This window comes from Hetaerina americana, unplaced genomic scaffold, assembly GCF_022747635.1.
Source record: "Hetaerina americana unplaced genomic scaffold, ioHetAmer1.1.p SCAF_15, whole genome shotgun sequence".
Lineage (NCBI taxonomy): Eukaryota > Metazoa > Arthropoda > Insecta > Odonata > Calopterygidae > Hetaerina > Hetaerina americana.
In genome coordinates, this window is record NW_027286625.1 from 3,240,209 (window position 1) to 3,259,033 (window position 18,825).

General features: G+C 34.4%; 1 protein-coding gene across 1 annotated transcript in view; it reads right to left on the reverse strand.

Moving 5' to 3' along the window:
• Positions 1 to 3,371: 3,371 nt before the first annotated feature.
• jvl (javelin-like) overlaps positions 3,372 to 18,825 on the reverse strand; it is a 245,251-nt gene continuing 229,797 nt past the window's right edge. The window contains exons 5-6 of the mRNA XM_071583945.1: positions 17,212 to 17,769; positions 3,372 to 4,864 (exon numbers count right to left, since the gene is read on the reverse strand). Coding sequence (XP_071440046.1) covers positions 4,412 to 4,864; positions 17,212 to 17,769 — 1,011 coding nt within the window. The 3' untranslated portion in view covers positions 3,372 to 4,411. The remainder of the gene's footprint in view (positions 4,865 to 17,211; positions 17,770 to 18,825) is intronic.

An 18,825-nucleotide genomic window follows, 5' to 3' on the forward strand; every position in this document is an offset into this window, starting at 1 on the left:
AGCACCCTAAGTAGGGATCGGGATACCACTGAAAAATCCTGCCACCACCGGGATTCAAACCCGGGCCCTCAGGGTGAGAAACCAGTTCATTAGCCATTGCACCATCCAGCCCTTCTATCCACAGGACTACCACATCACCACCATCTTTACCATTTATTCAAGATATATAATGATTGAGTGATAATGGACATACTTGTCTTATTCCCCTACCAAGAGCTGTCCATCCAGAGACTCTATTTACTATCCACACCAGTGAATTCTGAAAATTTACCGTTGATTAAAGTGTTTATCTGATCACTCCTATTAAGCGGCTGAGACACTTGAGCGATTCACCGGCACCAAATATTGGAAGGATGAAGAAAAGTAAGATGTTCTAGATCTATGTACATGATGCTCACTGTTATATGACTAGTCCGAGATGAAGTGGTACAAGAACACATCCAAGGATTAGTTTAAGAGACCAATATGATACCATTGCAAATAGGAGTTTGAAATTCTTGTGATTTCTAAGAAAAATTTTAATTTAATTTAGTTTGGATAAGACTACATACAATTAATACACTCCTCGGAGAGAAGGCACTGTTATTACAGGTATGGTCATGATAATAAATAATATAACCTTCAAGTCATGATTCACTACTATCATCAACTGCTGCCTCTTCATAAGGACTTCATTACCTAACATAATTATTTTTCAAACTATTACTCTGCTCTCACCCTCCCCCAAAACACATCCTAAATAGGAGTGATCACTCATTCAATTTCACTTATTCACACCCAAAAGAACTTGAAGTACCTGTAAAACCATACTCACCATTTCCATTCTAAAAAACTTACTTCAAATAGTGGTGTCATAATTTAAAATTGATAAAAGTTTTTCCTTCCCCATTTTTAATTTATTAGTCACAATGCTTTTTGATAAGCTGCATTAACTTTAGGTCACAAATGAAAAATATCTTTTAGACTTTGAGATGGGTAAAGAAGTGAAGTGTGGAAGAATGTGAGCTGGGAAGGGGATTACGGAGCAGTTGAGGAAGAAGTTAAATCAAGGATATGAGGAGTTAACACATTAGTCTAATTTGAGGAGAAGTGGTTCCAAAATTGGTCATATTTGTGGGTCCGAAATTGGGCATGCAGCAACTGAAGTCTCCAGAGCATCCCAATAAGACCCTCCATCCTTGGGAGAACATGATCTGTGGTATGTTGACAAAGAATAATTTTGAATGCTTGATCAGGAATATTTTTTTAAGGAATTTTCAAGTATCTAGCATTTCTTATTTTCACTTATTCTGATTGGGATGCAATCACCTACAAGTGCATAATATATTTGGAATACCCTGTTGTTTGGTACTGGTTGACATTTCATGTAATTAGTGAATTAAATCCCTCAGTCCTTCACAAAAGTAAAGAATTTTCCAACTACGTAGTTTTTATTTCTGTTTAGATGGGGACACGAAGTGGTGAATTCACAAAACGTTGGGTAGAGGCTGGACATACCTTAAAGCAATCCTTGACCAGTTTAGCTTTTCACAGTGCTGTCACACTGCATGAAACTAGGTAATCTACAATTGACTAGTGTTCATTCAGCCAAAAGATTCAGAACATTTCTTTCAGGGTTATTAGACAAGTATTCTGGGCTCCTGCAGAGTGCAATTAGATTTTTTCAAATCTAGCCAACACTCCATTCAATATTTCAATGATCCCTGAAAGTTTCACTGCTTTCTTATGCTCCAAAAGGCTAAGAATAAGTAACCAGTAAAAGACCACTTACCTTAAAAGTTCAAGACTGGAAATTTCAGGCACAAGATTTTCCAAATTCACATCTCAAATGGTTAGTTAATCAGGTCAGGAAATTTTACTGTACCCAAGTTTTAGTGAGGGGCAATTTCAAGCATGATCTGATTAAAAACTGTTCTTTCATTAAAACCTTTCATTGAGAAATTTCAACCAAAATTAAATGATGCACATAGGTCTTAATGTAACTGCCCTGAGTAAATTATTTCAAGGCAGTCAACTGCATTGGAAAAGTATTTCATAGAGGAGGATGAAGATCCATAGGGTTATATGCAAACAGCACTGGAAAAACATATACACCTCCATTTGTCAGTTAAAGTAGAGTATTCAGTGAATCAACTGAAAAACAACTTTGCAGGAAGCTAATGTGACTGTTAATCCTTATTCTGACTGGGCTACATACAGCTGCCTACCTTCCATGCAAAACAAGGTTTTCCTCCTTAACATTACGGAATATGTACATCTATTGGTATAACATAATTCTTTATATGATAAGAGGTTTCTGGGACACTTTCCCATTTAACCCAAAACTTTGACCAAAAAGCAACTTCGTATAATTTGTAGGAAGTCCTATACCTGTTGGTAATTGTGGTATTGTCATTAATTAATATGATTAAACATAAGGAGATTTAAAATGTGTGAACTAGGATTTAACAGTAGTACTAATGACCATAACTAAAATATTTACCTATTTTAATTTTCTTTCAAGCAGAAAACTACCCCAATGACACCTGCATGGCATGTCACTTGCCACACTAGATAGAATGTTTCATTACTCAGACATAATCAGATAAAACAAGTATATGAAATTACTGCTGGAGAGATATGTGCATAGACAAGCCTTTTGCAGTCAGTGCTGCCTCCACATCTGGATGTATTAGTGCCTCGTGGATTCTGGGCTCCTTAACATTTTGTAAGCCTTCAGTGCTCCTCTAAGTAATTTCTGAGGGGCTAATGTGTGTGCTCCAAGCCCCATTTCCTTGTCACAACTATGGGTTCATGTAATGCATTGTGCACAACATCATCGAAAACTTCTGAAAGATATAAAAATATTTCCCACATATGTAGAAAGTGTTTCCTTATCTCCATAAAAAGTCTTTCAATTCGATTCCAAGCTAGTTCATGGGAATTCTGCACAAGGTATCCTTGTGAGGTATATTATTTATACACATTAGTAACAATTAAAATTCAGTTGAGGAGAGGATATTTTCAGGTTCAATTGAGGTCACATTTTTCAGAGAGACAGAATCCAAAGGAATTCCCTAAATCCATGATGCATTAAATAATTTTCTGCTGCATAGCAAATTTTTGATGGACCAAAAATAATTAAAAATGTAAATATATACTTACCGCTGTTTCCAAGTGTCTCTTGTAGTTGGCTAATTACTCATTTGAAGGTTGGTTACTTCAAAAGTACTTCTTTCAGAGGAAGCATTTCAAAACAGTTCTTCAACTAACTCAATAACATATGATACACATATTTATCCTTTTAACTTTAACCTTTGGGATGTCAAGAGTTTAAAAAACTCTCTTCAACACTACCTAAAACTACAAATATATGAAATAAACAACAAGAATAAAATGTGCAAGGATTTATGCATCATATAACTTGATTACATGTCTTAAGTCCTATGAAAATGTCTTGAGGAACATATTTTGCATACTTTAATGGATTAATTAACATGCACGCAACAATACCATTACCAAAAATTCATATCACAGAATAGATCATTCAATGTATTCAGGCACTATTAACACTGTCATTAACTTCTGACTTGTCATTTACTGGAGTTACTATTGCCTCTAAAACATTGTAGAAAAAACTAGAGGCTGCATTGACCATAAGCATCTAATGCATGGTAGATAATCTCTTGATGTAGTTGCATGGATGTCTTTTTTATTCAAATAGGCCAGTATGGCTACTCCAAGCGTTGCAGGCATCTAGAGTCCAATGCATTTGAGCAGAATATAAAAATTGAACTTATTTAGCAGAGCAAAGAAAATAAATAAAGTACAAAGCAATGGAATGATATGTAAGTATTACATACCATTATGAATTATTTATTTTTACCAATGGTAAATTTAGTTGCCAAGTATTTAGTTGGTTTTTCAAATAGATATGGCAACAAGAAAAAAAATTACAACCACAATATCATTGCACAAAAAATGCCATAGAACAAGAATGCAGTAGTTTTTAATAAATAAACTGAAAGACACTTTTTTTTCATAAAAACATTGACTTTTCTCAACTTTTTCCCTCTGGAATAGACTCATGAAAAAACTCTATGTTTAAAAAGATGTTAAAAGAAATTAACTGATTCCCTTCTATACTTATCTCATTTATATAACTGAAAACACTGACCATTCCAGTCAAGTTCTAAATATATTAAAACTTACATAGGAATGCATGCCATTTTGGTTTATATCCACCATTTAGTTTCAATATCCTTTACAATTTACTGCAAGGATTATGATTAAGGAAGTGCAGGTTTTGACTCTTTTTTTTCAGTTCACAACTTCAGGACGTAGATGCAACTTGGCATCCAATGTACATTAACCTCCACATGTGGTTGACTCATATTTGGCTACACTATTATTTTTCTTCAAATGGCTTTGATCACCTCGGTGCAGGATTCTTTGAACCACATGCTGGTTGGCCTATGCCGAACAGTTCCCACACATCGTGACCCCCATTGCTAGCTTCTTTGCTTTGCCCTGTATCTGGGGCTGAGTTCTGTAGGTCATCAAGTGAATCTGCTATTGGGGAATAGATTCCTTCTCCTCCAAGATGATGATCAGAGTCAAAATTCTCAGAGATTTCTGAAGTGCTGTTGGAGAGATATTCATGGATGTTGGACTTTCTATGGGCCCATGCTCTATTCTCCATGCTATCAAAGTACTCAGGGTGTGCTGAGGAAACGTTTAGAGAGTCTGGATAAGGGTGGTCTGCAGTGGACACTGCTGGATTCTGAGAGCATCGGATGGATTGCGTTTGTACTCCTTGACACTGTATTACACTGGTGTTGCTGTAGTGATGTGGCAAGCAGATGACTCTCGTCTTTGCAGCAGACTGAAAAAAGAAACATCAATTTAGGAATCCTAGTAATGAAATTTTCTCTAATGGTAAATAGGTATATAATTGCAAAAATATAGTTTATAATCATTAAATCAATAGATAATTTGAATTTACTTTAAATGCATGTCCTTGGGCAATGAATGATCCGACTTGAGGAATCAAATCATCCTACATATTTGACAGAAATGCAGAATCAAAAATAACAAACACTATTGGCTCTTGAACCAAAAGCATGGTCCACAAAATGAATTTAAATTTGCCATATGAAATAAGCCAAACAATACACCATACACTCAAATGCTGCTAAAAGCAAACGAATATGTCCTAAAATAAGATAGTATCCTCGGTTTCCACATAATCATAATTCAATCAAAGGCAGTAAATAAATTTTTAGGGGAACAGCCACTCTAACAGCATGTAAATTATTATCTATGACATGTACATCTACTTAGTCTACTTCATGCTTGTACTAATTAATTCATTAGCACAGACAAATGCAAGAAAGATTTTACTGCTAGTTACACACTATTAAATCAGACAACATGACTTTACATGCAATGCAAATTAAAGTATTAAATAAGCCCTAAATAGAAACAGGCATTTCCCATTAATGTATTCCATTTAAGAATGTAGAGAGTTGTTATCCAACTATATGCTTAGCTGAAAACCTGAAATGACTAATGTAATTTTTCACTTATCATATGTCACAGGGCACATAAAAAGCAAGGCAATTTTCTAATTTAATATAAGCTTAGCTATAGTATACCAATGTTAGATAGCTAAAAGGCTGTTTGCAAATGCATACACCCTGGATAAAAGTAGGTACCATAACTGAAGTTTGTTTTTACATTTCTTTCAATAAGTATACGATGTTTCTTTCATTTTCACAATGAACATCATCATTTTGCTGGGCCCCTAAACCATACAGAACTTCAAACAGTTAAAGAAAACCTCAAAAAATAAAGTTTACTTGAGAATTTACACAAACAATGCTTTCATGATACCATCTCCTAGGAGTAACATATTTGAAACTTATTGGTGATAATGTACAAGAGCTTTTAATGCTACTAGAGCATAGTTAATTTTGTATCAGACTGTCAGCATACAAAATTATAGTTGAAAATTCTCTAGCTTTCCCAATAAACAATGCATCACCTAGGTAACAATTTTGCACTCAAATTCTCACGTCTCATTCACACAAAATGCATTTAAAAAAAACCAAACAAAATGCAATGGTGCACTATGGACCACGAGCTGAAACAAAAAAATCCAATCAAATCATATCGTGCACCATCATGCTGCAAGGGTGGGAGAAGGGATGAGAGAGCACACACGCACACACTGCCGGCCATTTATGTGGATCACAACATTCCCATGAACAATCCAAGGGTTAAGCAAATGGATGGTGGGGAAAGGTGGTTTCCAGAAGCAAAAAGGCACATCCTTCTTCGGGCCAGCCATCAATCTCGCATCTCTCCCCTTGCCCCAAACAATCCTCTCCCTCCTCAAACCCCCTCGCCCTTCCAAACCCCTCACCCTTATCACAGGTGGGGGGGACTCGGAGAGCTGACTCTTTCCCCCTGCCTCCCTTTTCTCCGCTTCCTCAGGGCCTGCAGTCAGTGGGTCAGGGCGATGCGCTTCCTTCTCCACCAGCTACTGCCCATGCTGCTTGCCTTACCTGCCTGTGTCGCACGAAACATGACAGTGAAGGTGGTGAATAGGGAGAGTAGGTCATCATTTCTGAGGATCAGTGACTTAAGTGTGCATAGAATGATAGACTACATAATTATTTGACGGAACAGAAAGACGCACTGGGATGAGCCATTATCTCAAAAAATTCACAAGAGAGAGTTAGCTCTTAAATTAGCACTTGTTGCATTCAAAAAAATTACGGAGTATGTATTATTCAAGAAGACACTTATGATGCACAGAAATGGTTGTGATAATATTCAGACAAAGAAATTTCTACAGCCCCTACTCTGAATAACAAAATTATATTTTACAGTAAGTACACAATTAACAAAGATGAAACTATTTCCAGACATCTTTCACCCTGAAAGATTAATATAAATGGCTTAATTTAACATATTCACATGGAACAATGGAAATAATTTTTATAAGACAACGATTTGACATTTTAAAGCATTTTGACGATTATGAAAAAGAGTTGCTGTTCTATCGATAAAAGTTTAATTATCTTATATGCTGAAGCTGCATTGAATGAGGTCAGGTCCCACCTACCCCTCATTGATTACCTATGTTATCAGCCATCCTTGGCAGTGATAACTATTGATGATAAATATTAAATGTTAATAAAAACTCATTTTAAGTCATTTATTTATGGTTTGATGACCCTTTTTAGAATATCGATTCGATAATTCAATCATAGATTACTTTTGGTTATTTGAGTGGAATGAAATCGGCAATGATCAGCGATATGTACAGATTGCCATAGATGGAAGAAGACTTCAGCCTTATTTAATGAAAAACCCTTTTTGGTGCCTAAATGCTATCTTTACTGTTAGGCAATTCAGATAACTTTTTCAGGTCATTCTCAGAACACCTCCTCGAGGATTTCTCAATCTCGAAAAGGATTGTGAAAAACTATAAATAAGCAGTCTCTCATAACAGCAAAGACCAATTTCAAAAGGTTTTTCATTAAATAGGGAATATAAAAATGATGAACAAAACTTTATAATTAATAATACATAAAACCTATGATACATATTTCTATTCATCTCAAGTCAACATATTCTTGAAGTTAACCCATGTATTAACTACTCTATATTCAGAACCTATGAGAATATTTGACCTCATGTAATACCTATAGACATTCCACATTTATTAATGTAATTCAGAAAGTTTTGTAACACATATGTGACTGTTTTTCAGTACTTGAACACTGACTGGAAGCTTTGAGGAATAGACCTCAAGTGGTATCAAAATAAGCGTTGGAGGTGATTTTTTTTTAACAATTCATTTCAATAAGTTACAGTTTAAGTCCATTCAGCGAGGTGAAAAATATTTTGCATCCTTGTTTTTGACTTATTGTCGGTGACAGCCTAAGACTTAACATATGACAAGTTAAGCACAATGAGTGAGATAAGAGCTACACTTTTAAGGCAGCGATAGTTTTTTCCTTGCTGATCCAGTTTTCTACATGGTGATAAAATACTTGGACTTTCCCAGAACTGCTATACACTCAAATGGTATACTATAGCTGGTAATAATGGAATACGTCAATTAAAACTTAAGACAACAAAATTATGGTACAGTTAGATATTTGGAAAATTTTACGGACAATTATAAAAAATTGCACATTTTACATCTCTTGGATACTAAATAATATAAATATACTTTTGTACACTCAATTAAAATCTAAGGAAAACTTTGTACACTAACAAATCATTTGGGCATTATTGGTTTTCTCAACCCTATTACTGTGGATGATTACCATTGATTTATGTCAGTAAATACCTATTATCAGTAAATTTATGTTATTATTATGAGTGAGTTTGTTTACAAACAAATGTTACTGGTATACAGGCTTCATCTGCGTGATAATAAATGTAAGGAAAGAGTAAGAGGGTTATGAAAAAACCAACAAGATATGGCGAATGAAAACGAGGCAGACTGCAAGAAATTTAAATTTTAAATATATAATGCAAAATGAAAGAAAACAAAAGTTGCGATGAAAATACCATGTAATAGCTGAAAATAAGACAATCATGTCTTGGGAAACATCTTGTTAACTTGTTATTGAATACTTGAATGTCGGGTGTCCCTGAGTTATACATGAGATATCATTGTGAGAAAATCAGAATGGATGATTATATTGTGACTCTAGCCCATTATAAACAGGGCATTTATAGGCAGCAATAATGATAATGGCAATATGTACAGAGGGCCCTCACTTTATGTTAAATTTACATTAGAATAGAATTGCATTTAGTAGTGGAAAAAAGAGCAAGCAGGGAATGCAGAGAAGACTACAGCTTATCTGCTGCTGCTGCCACCACTTCAATTCTGCTAAGTCAGCTATCCTTGCATCCTTGATTTGGTGGGGCTGTGAGCAGAGCAGAGGGAGGAAAAAGGTTCTTGAAAAAATGCCAGGCAGTGCAAAAGTATAATGCATATCAGAATGCATTCATGAACAAGGTCTTCCTTCCCTTATTCCCTACCTCTACACTATCGCTTCTCTTCTTATTTAAGTCAAGTGTTCTCTTTCTCTCCATCTGTAATACGCTACCATACGTCAGATTGTCCATGGTTTGTGTGCAGCCAGGATTAGAACCATCATCATTAAAATTTAGGCCATGAAGTAATATAAACCTAACTACCATGATTAGCTTGCTTTGCACCATCAGAGGAAATTTCTTTATAGGACATTTAGTTCAAGTTTACAATTAAAAACTTAGACCCAGATGACTGAGGCTGTTACTTCCTGAATGAATGCATGGGCTTTTCTCTGCTGATTGATTCCCTTTGATTTGTGCATGATTGCATTGAAGTGGAGGCTCATGACTCCTTTTGAAAACTTTGCATGAAGTGTTGGCAGAGCACATACAGTTTCTCATTCTTGTAAAGGAAGCAAATGCCAATACAATCAAGCAAATGTCAATGAATTAAGTTCAAATGGCAATGGATCACTACACTTATCTATACATTATCTTATCTTCTTCCAAAAGAGAGAATTCATCAATTATGTTTAGGTTTGATAATACAGTCTTGGATACAATGAAATAGAGAACTTTGAAGGCATGATCAAAAGGAAATTCACATGATAAGGATTACTCTTGACCATTGGTAAAGAAAACTGGAAGCAGGATTCCAAACCCAAAGGTGAAATCAAGTGGCACACCCAACACTGATTGCCCAATGCCAAACAGTCCATACAGTCATTTTAAGCGGCATCATCTTTACTACGTACAAAACCTTTCAGAAAAAGTATTTCATTATAAAATAATAAATGGTGAAGAAACCTACTGATTCATGTTTCATTGTCTTTCTTTTTAAAACTATAAATGAAATAACACAAAAACAGCACTACCAGCTCTATGAAATAAAATAAATATCTTAAAAAATTATACATTCCTTGTACCTCATGTCTTCAAAATAATGTTATTCGCTAAAACATACATTTAGGCTTCCACTTTGAGCTGCTTATTTTTATGACGACCAAACATTACAAAAGATAAAAGGCTAATAATCTTAAATCGGTTTGAATGTTACTCATAAATGTTGCTGTATTTGACCAGGTTAAATGAAGGCCTTAAGTTTATATGACACCTTAATAATGTCGTGAAATGCTGTAGTACAACACCAACTCATTCAAACCCAACACACACAGTTGCAGTTCATAAAAAAACCAGTAGTACACTTTTAACAACTCATAAAAAATAATTAATCATACAAATTAGTCATTTAAAAAATCATTAATTCGGGTAAAAAGTAAGAATTTTCATAGCTATGATATTTATAAAACCGAAATTCATTGAAATGATGAAAAAAAACCCCTTGATTAAAATGTAGCTATTGCCCTAAGGGAATTGTTGACTGGGTATTCAATGTGATGGGGTTCTTTTATAAAGACACTAATAAAAAGGCATGCAACATTTTTCACATTTATTCATTTAAAAGGGACACTGAAGTAATGCCAACAGTTTTACAAAATGTGGACATTCCCTTTATTTACAAATAGGAATTTGAAAAAAATAAAGCTTCCCATTCATTGAGCCATTGATAGACTAAATAAGATACCAAATGGAACTTGTGTTTCAAATCCACCATTCATCACAGAAATCATGTTAAATCACAGGCATTATTATCATTCAGAGAAAAATGAGTGAAACAAAGTTTCAGTATATAACATGTGAGCCTATAAATAATTCTTCTTCCTCATTTCTCATATAACTTTTTCTAAAATTGATGAACCCCTTAGAATTTACAGGAAATTCATAGTGATATTAGGTAATAAGTCAATATCCTATCATTTAAGGGGTCTGAGCACATTAAGAGGATAATTAAATAGCCATAGGTTACTCATTAAAATTTTATCTATTCCTGTTTCACTGCATCACCTCCCTGTCAAGTGTTCAATTATGGCAAGATGTGATTGCAATTGTTCAAACATAAAGTTTACTCATGATTTAAGTTTATTAATTAAAATCTAGCCATTCAAAAAGCTGCTACCGGAATGAAACATAACACTAATGGGTAAAGTCAATGGTACCTAGTATTAGATAAGTGTATCTAGGATCAGGGTAGTGTGTATATCGTTAATGTGCATTGTGGTGATAAATAAATGCACCAGGAAGAACTAAATTGTGACAAGCTATCAAATTATGTGCCATCTCAAAAGGTGCAAAATTTAAACTAAGCTTTGAAAATGTGCTTTCACAGTCAGTGCATTGATTAATGTAAGTATACACGTGAACTCTACTGGAAAAGTGCTGTACAAGTATTCATTCAGCATTAGACTATACTCGTTTGAATTCCACATTAGACTATAAAAGAATTTTCTTTAGATCATATGTTATAACTATGGAAGCCAAATATGGATCTAAAGGATTGCCAAGTTTGACTGAATTTAAAAATTTCTCATTCATCAACCACTGATGCTGAGTGGCCATTAATTTTAACAATGCATTCCCTCTCGAGGATCTCAAGCATCCCCTCATTATTTTTAACCTTGAATGGGGACTATTTTCTTCCCTAAAAAACTCCTCTGTTGCGATTATTTTTTAGTCGGAGAAAAATAAACATTTTACAATTAAATAAAAATAATTAAAATAAAATTTTCATTTTATGAAATAATGAAATTAGGTTAAGTATTTTATAACATGAAAGCAAAAAATATAAAAACATATATTGATGGGCTTCATGTCAGAAGGGCATAATTCACCTTAATAACAACATTGAAGTTATGCTCACATACCTAATTGTCATTTAAACTGAAAACCTAAAAAAAAAATTATTAAGACTAAAGGAGTAAAAGAGCTTTGGAGAATTTACTTTTGATCAAGTTAAAAACCATGGGAGAATATGGCAAGTAAAATTTCATGCAACTTTCAGGAAAAAATGCTGTTTTTGCGCATACCAACACTATTACAGCATTAAGCTCTCCGTGTTTCTAAAAACAATGAATAAAGAGTATTATGTATTACTTTATTCATCCATACAACTAATAAAATTGTTCTTTGGCAAGTACTTGCCACAAATAGTGTGAAAGTTATTTATAGAATGATACCTAGATAGCAAATACAGCAATAAAACCAACAATAAAAAAAGACTATAAAAATGAGAATATTCCATAAAATAGCAATGCATAATTAATTTATATAATTAGTCAGGGAAAACTGGGAACTTCTGGAAATTTCAAGACAATGAGGGATGAAATGATCTTAGCCTAATGCTTTATGGTACTGAAAAAGCCTTGAGAAAACTGGATAGAGATTTATTTTATGTATAGTGATCCTATCTCACTTGGAATGCCACTTTTACCTTCATTCAGTTTTTAGCAAGGTGGCAGAATGTGCTGGGCTATTTGAGTGATATATGTTGGAGAATACACCCAACAAAATATTCGGTCCAGAAATTATGATAATTGGACCATTCAAACTTTGTATGGAGTCTTACGTGTTTGGTTCATAACGTGATTCATTTGGAAAAAAACATTTACCAAACAAAACAAGTCAACTTCCAATTGTAATAAATTAAAGTTAATTACAACTGAAATATGGAATACTGAAATTCTATCACAAATGGAAACCTGGAATATTTTTAAGCGCTATTTTGTTTTATGCGCGTTTAAAGTTCCATTATAAGGTTTAAAAAATTAAGTTGCCTTCCCAGTACCTTCAGCTATTGATGGAAATCATTTCTTAATTATGCAGGCCATTACCATGTCCTTAGTTATCATGTTTGTCATCATCAGTGGCTTCTAAGCAAGTAATTCTTGTGACACCATATCTCATAAAAGCAAAGCTATATTTTTTTTATATCAGTTAGAGGCATGATAAAAATATTACTGATTGAAACAATGACTTTTGAGTGGTGACTTTCTTCTATCAAATAAAATAAAGTGTTGCAAAGAACTTGTCTCAATTACAACTCAACCAATTTTTCAGAAATACGAGGGTCATCCGGAAAGTAGTACCCGTTCGTGAAATAAAGACACAAAAGTAAATATTAACAAACATAAAAAATTTTATTTGAAAGAGGATACTTTAAACTACTTCTCAACATAATCTCCAAGCAAATTAAGGCATTTGTCATAACGTGTGACAAGTTTCTGTATTCCTGCTGCATAGTCCTTCGCCGCCAGCTCATTGAGATACGCGAGGGACCCATCTTGCACAAATTTTTGCATAATGCAGATGGTGTTTAACAATTTCATGAACAATTGTTCGAGAAACATTGGGAAAATGCTCACAGATGTCATCAATTGTGACGCGCCGATCGTTCCTCACGAATTCGTCAACTGAGCTCACCAGTTGGTCTGTAATGACAGACGGTCTCCCCGAACGCTCATCGTCGTGTGTATTCCCCCTCCCCATGTTGAAGTTGCGACACCACCGCCGAGCAGACGACTCGTCCATTACATTGTCTCCATACACCTCCTTTAATTGGCGATGAATATCACATGGGCGAACGTTTCTTGCATTGAGGAATTTAATCACTGCCCTCACTTCACAACTGGCGGCGTTCTCAATTTTTTTAAACATTGTAAACAATCACAGAAACAACACAGGCAATGCTAGCGTCACGCAACTTGGCTCAGAGAAGGCAGACAAGCCACTGAAGCTATCTGACCTCGTCCAGCGGCTACTCGCGTCGTCAGCACTTCATGCGGCACGAACGGGTACTACTTTCCGGATGACCCTCGTATATTTAGCTTAGAAATATAAAGTTGTGAAGTGTTTAAAGCATATTTAATGCATTTTCTTTGACTTTTCCGACCAGAAAATTTGTTTGTGAAATGTTCTTAGTGTTTGTGGGTGGTGCATTTTGGTAAAGACTGAGTTCAAGAGTTAATGAAAAATTTCCAGTGGGTTGAACCTAATGATGTGCACTCCTGGGTTTCCTTGGTGCATGCAATCACAAGATGATTCTATCACCATAATTGAGACTTTCCACAAATAGGATATTTTTTTCTGATGCTTTCAATAACATCAATATTGAACACTGAAGGCAATCAGAAGAGAGAATGATGCATCTACAGGTAATGATTTTAAATTCAAATAAATGCATTCCCTTATTTTAATAAAACCCTTAGTTATTAAGCATCTGTCAACTTAGCAATGTAGGTACCACAATTTCGTTAAAATTAATATGGTTTAGCTTTCCTGTTTTTTAAGAATAGTTTAATCATGGTTGTATGTTTAATTATATAAATGAAATGTGTAATTTTCAATCAGATTCCTATGATCTAACATTAAAAAAAAAACAATTTTTCAAAAATACAAAAGTTACCAAATTGAACCAAGTATTACACTTGACAAAGATTTTTAAATGGAATACCTTCGTAATGATGCATTCTTGTTACAATATCACAATAAAAATCAATATCATTTTGTCATAATATAACTCTATAAAACAATTACAGGAAAAGAATCCAAAAGTTGTCCTGTCCATCTGGTAACAATCAGGTATATAACAAATGGCAAATTAGAAGAGTTTTACAGCCTTTGATAAAAAATGTGGTGCATTTCACTCGAATATTAAACCAGGAATTAAGATTTTGACTGCAAAACATCTGACCAATACATTTCTGAGTAAGACTTGTTTATGGGCCAGCGAAACCCAAGAAATTATTTTTGTTTGCTTTTCAGGAGATGATTGGAAGGATTTAAAATACTTGATACATTTCCCCACCATAATTACTCTTCAACATGATCAAAATATCAAAATCATAACACAGTTCCTCATTTTGAGATAATTCACACACAATGAGGTAGTACACATTTAAAATGGAACTTAGTAGATACAATGACATAAAAGTAAAAATTATTCAATCAAAAGTATGGACAAAATTTGCTGATTCATATTGCATAATTTACATTTTGCCCATGGATTTTTTCATTATCAATTATGAATGAATTTTTTTAAAACTATTTTGTGCATCCTAGTCCTGTCCAACTATTAATCATTACAAAACACTTCATATGTGCCCTGACCCTTCCAAACCCAGCCATGAAAATCAGTCTAATTTATTGACGTGGTTAGGCTCAATGTATGTGCCTTCATTTCCTTAACACTTACGTAAATATAATGTTATGATGTACCATGGTTCATTTTAATGTTCTAAGAAAATAATACCGGTAAAATTTGATTCAATATAAATATTTTAAAATTTTCTTTGGTTACGAAATATTCAGGGAAATTCCACTCTTATATATAGCTTATAAAAGTCACCCTCATTACTATTACATTCCTTCTGTGTAATTGTGAAGGCTGATGTAAATATACAGAGAAAAAGAGCAAGGTGGCATCTATGAAAAAATGATTAGGAAACAAACTACCTCTTCTCCCTTTAATGCATGGAAATGCTAAAAGACAGTATGCCTTGGGTGCAATGCTTGGAGTTCAAATGCATAATGAATATTTTGTTTTGTGCAGAATTTTTCATTCTGCATCGTCCAGTAACAAATATAAATAAAAAATTGATTTGGAACACTCTTTCTGGGAACAATCTTTCCTAAAAATAGAAGATGTGGAGCTTTCGTTAATTATTTTTCTTGGCTATAGGATTCTCTTCTTGTGACAATTTCTTTAATTTTTCTGATTGTTTTCACACAAATAGCTTCCAAAAGCTTCCAAACGAGTGTTTTGGTTGTGTGATATCAGACTTAAGGAATGTTGATTTTTTTTAGAAAAATTGACATATTTGCACTGAAAATAAAATAAAGTAATTTTTGTAAATAAAATGCTTACAAAAATAATTTTACCACAAAAAAAATATTAACAAAGGTGTGCCCCCTTAAGACAAACCTTCCAGTCTTCTCAAGACTCAATATACTTCAAATAATTTAAAATTAAAATAAAAACTATTAAAAAATAACACTAAACAACACCATTTTATAACTTTAACACCTTAGTAAATTCCCTTCAAAATGGCTCCCTACACGTAGCTAGCTGATTGGCTGCCCAAAATTCAGATAAAATAAAAAGGAATGAAAAGGATATAATATAATATTAGCATCCTACATGACACACCACATTTTTATGCCGAGAAAAATGTTTTCTGATTAGGTACCTACCTGATATATACATGGATTAAGAGTCAGCATAAGTTTGCCTAATTTAACTTAAATATGTAGCCAACTACTGATGAATTATCTGACAGCCTTGCCTACTTTTAATAAGAATTCAAGTTTTATATGCCATACTGCTAAGAGAAAACACGGAAATGTACCAATAAAATTGAAACGTTTATCAATATATATTTCAAAATACTAATAACGTACATACCCATATAAAAAAGAAATTTTGAAAAAACTAGACCTATTAGTAGGTGGTAGAATAAATTCTCCCGAGATATCAGCTAGGCTAAGGCACAAATTTAGCACCAAATCAAAACAGCTCATTACATTCACTTGACATCACAATTAAAGACTTAATATTCATAGCTTTTTAAAGAAATTCAATTGATTTCCTGATAAAAGCCTAAGAATAACCTCTACATATGCATTTAGACATTCAATTATCATGGGAAAGAGTTTATTTGAGCTAACTTTGTAATTATAAAAGTGGCACATTTACTTTAATGCCATTTACATGGATGTCAATTCAAGCATTCCAACTATTTTAATGTTCTCCCTAATGATAAAAACCCATGCTTGCGGGCATTCTCCCAAGAATTTTGGAAATCCAAATAATCTATCTTCACTCTCAACCATCATTTTTGTTTATAACTTAATAACATGGAGTTATACAAACAAAAGAATAAGAAAGTATATTTTTCTATGGTATCCTTTCACCATGGTAATTATGCTATAGAAGTAGAAGGAGAAAAATATTACAATAACTCAAAGAGATCTATGAGGTACAAAGTATGCTATTGATAATAAGAGTGGTTTAAAACAACCTCTACCCAAATTTTACACAAACTCTGAATACAAGAAAATTTTCAACAAATTACGCATGAAATGAGGTAGGATACAATTACATTGTACATGTATGCAATATGTCCAATTAAGGAAAGAAACAATCCCTTGAGTACATTCAGAAAACAATACCATAGCATGAGATACAGCGGTAGTCTCTCAGGCATCGGTAACACCTTCTATACACCAGTTCCATGAGTACTGGAGAAAATCGAGAGGATTTGATGTGCCTACCTTGCCACTGTCGGTTGTACTCGCTATAGGCTTCCTGGAGGAGTCAGTCCGATGCACAGCACTCCCTGTCACAGAGGTCATACTCTCACTGGCTTTGCTGGCTCCCCTCCCGATGGGCGACGGCGGGACTTTGGTGGACTTAGTCTTGGGTGGCGGGAGTGGAATGCGACTTAACCTTGCGGTACGGCTTTGTGACCTCAGCTGTGTCTGGAGAGGTGGTGTCCTCGAAGATGGAGGGGTCCTCGAGGATGGAGGTGTTTGGGATGAAGGGGGAGTTCGGGAAGAAGGAGGCGTCCTCAGAGAGGTAGATGTCCTAACAGCTGAGATAGGCCCCAGGTTCCTGCCCCTTGTCCCATTTGTTTCAGTGGTGGAGGCTACATAATGGGCCGACTCAGTGCTGCTCCCATTGACATCTTCCTTGGGAGTGAGTGGAGAGCTGAACACGTGGGAAGGCTGCTTTACATTGGGCACTAAAGCATCTCCGTTTTGCTGCATGCTACTCTCAAGCATTCGAATCCTGGCTCGTGTGCCCTCGAGTTCTATACTCTTCTCCTCCAGCTGTGAAGTAAAGTTAGTATTAGTGGTGTCTTAGTGACTGCTCCATTATGATTATACAATCTTGCGATTGAAGGGGCTAAGGTGGTTTGGTTTTGGTTTGAAAGAGAACTCAGGAGGGCACTACTCCTTGTTTGACCTACAGAAGTTCAGAAAAGGGGCACTCTGTACCCAATGATGGCACAATGCAATAAAATCCCATTAATACCAAATAAGGGTTGTGTGGAAAACTAAGCTTCTTATTTCAATTCCACTAGGAAAGCATCCATCAGGCAACAATATATACCAATTAATTTGGCAGGGACTAATAATTACATGCCATTCGTTATCAATGCAAGCAATCAGGACATTTTGCAACACCCAAAACAATTATACTCATGCTTAGGTGTGCAATTCAAGATTTTAAATAAATCAATTTAGAGGACAATATTAATGTTTGAAACCATATGCAAAATATTTTTTTTAAATTATGTAAAAGTCCATTGTATTTAAATAAAATTATTCCTATCATAAGGCATGGGAGGGAGGAAAAAATCATTTGAAATATCAAAATAATTCAATATTTGTCATTTTCATAATTCATTAAAGAGCACGGAGTTAGTTTGCATTAGCTTTGTGATTATCCAGGTTTTGGTAGAAATTATACATGATTAAGACACCTTTACATAAATATGACATGCAGGAGATTTCAACTCATCACCACTAATGCTATAACTATATCTGGCAGTCCTCCTAGCTAATTTCTGCAAAAATGTACCAAGACAAGCCAAATCCTGTATGGATTGAAGTTATTTACTGGTTAACGCTAAATATTTTCCTCTATATTTTAGTATTTCTTCCTTATGACCCCTGTTACACTAATGATACATTTCAATCTATTCCAAAATTAGGACAAATTTTATTAAATCCATAGTCATGAAATCAAGGAGCTCTTCTTTTGTATGGATATTAAATAGGTGATTTTCATTTGATCTTTTATGGAGATATCCTACCATATGCACTGCCATTATACTGCAATGTCTTTTAGTTAGATGAATTAATTGATACACAATGAAAAGG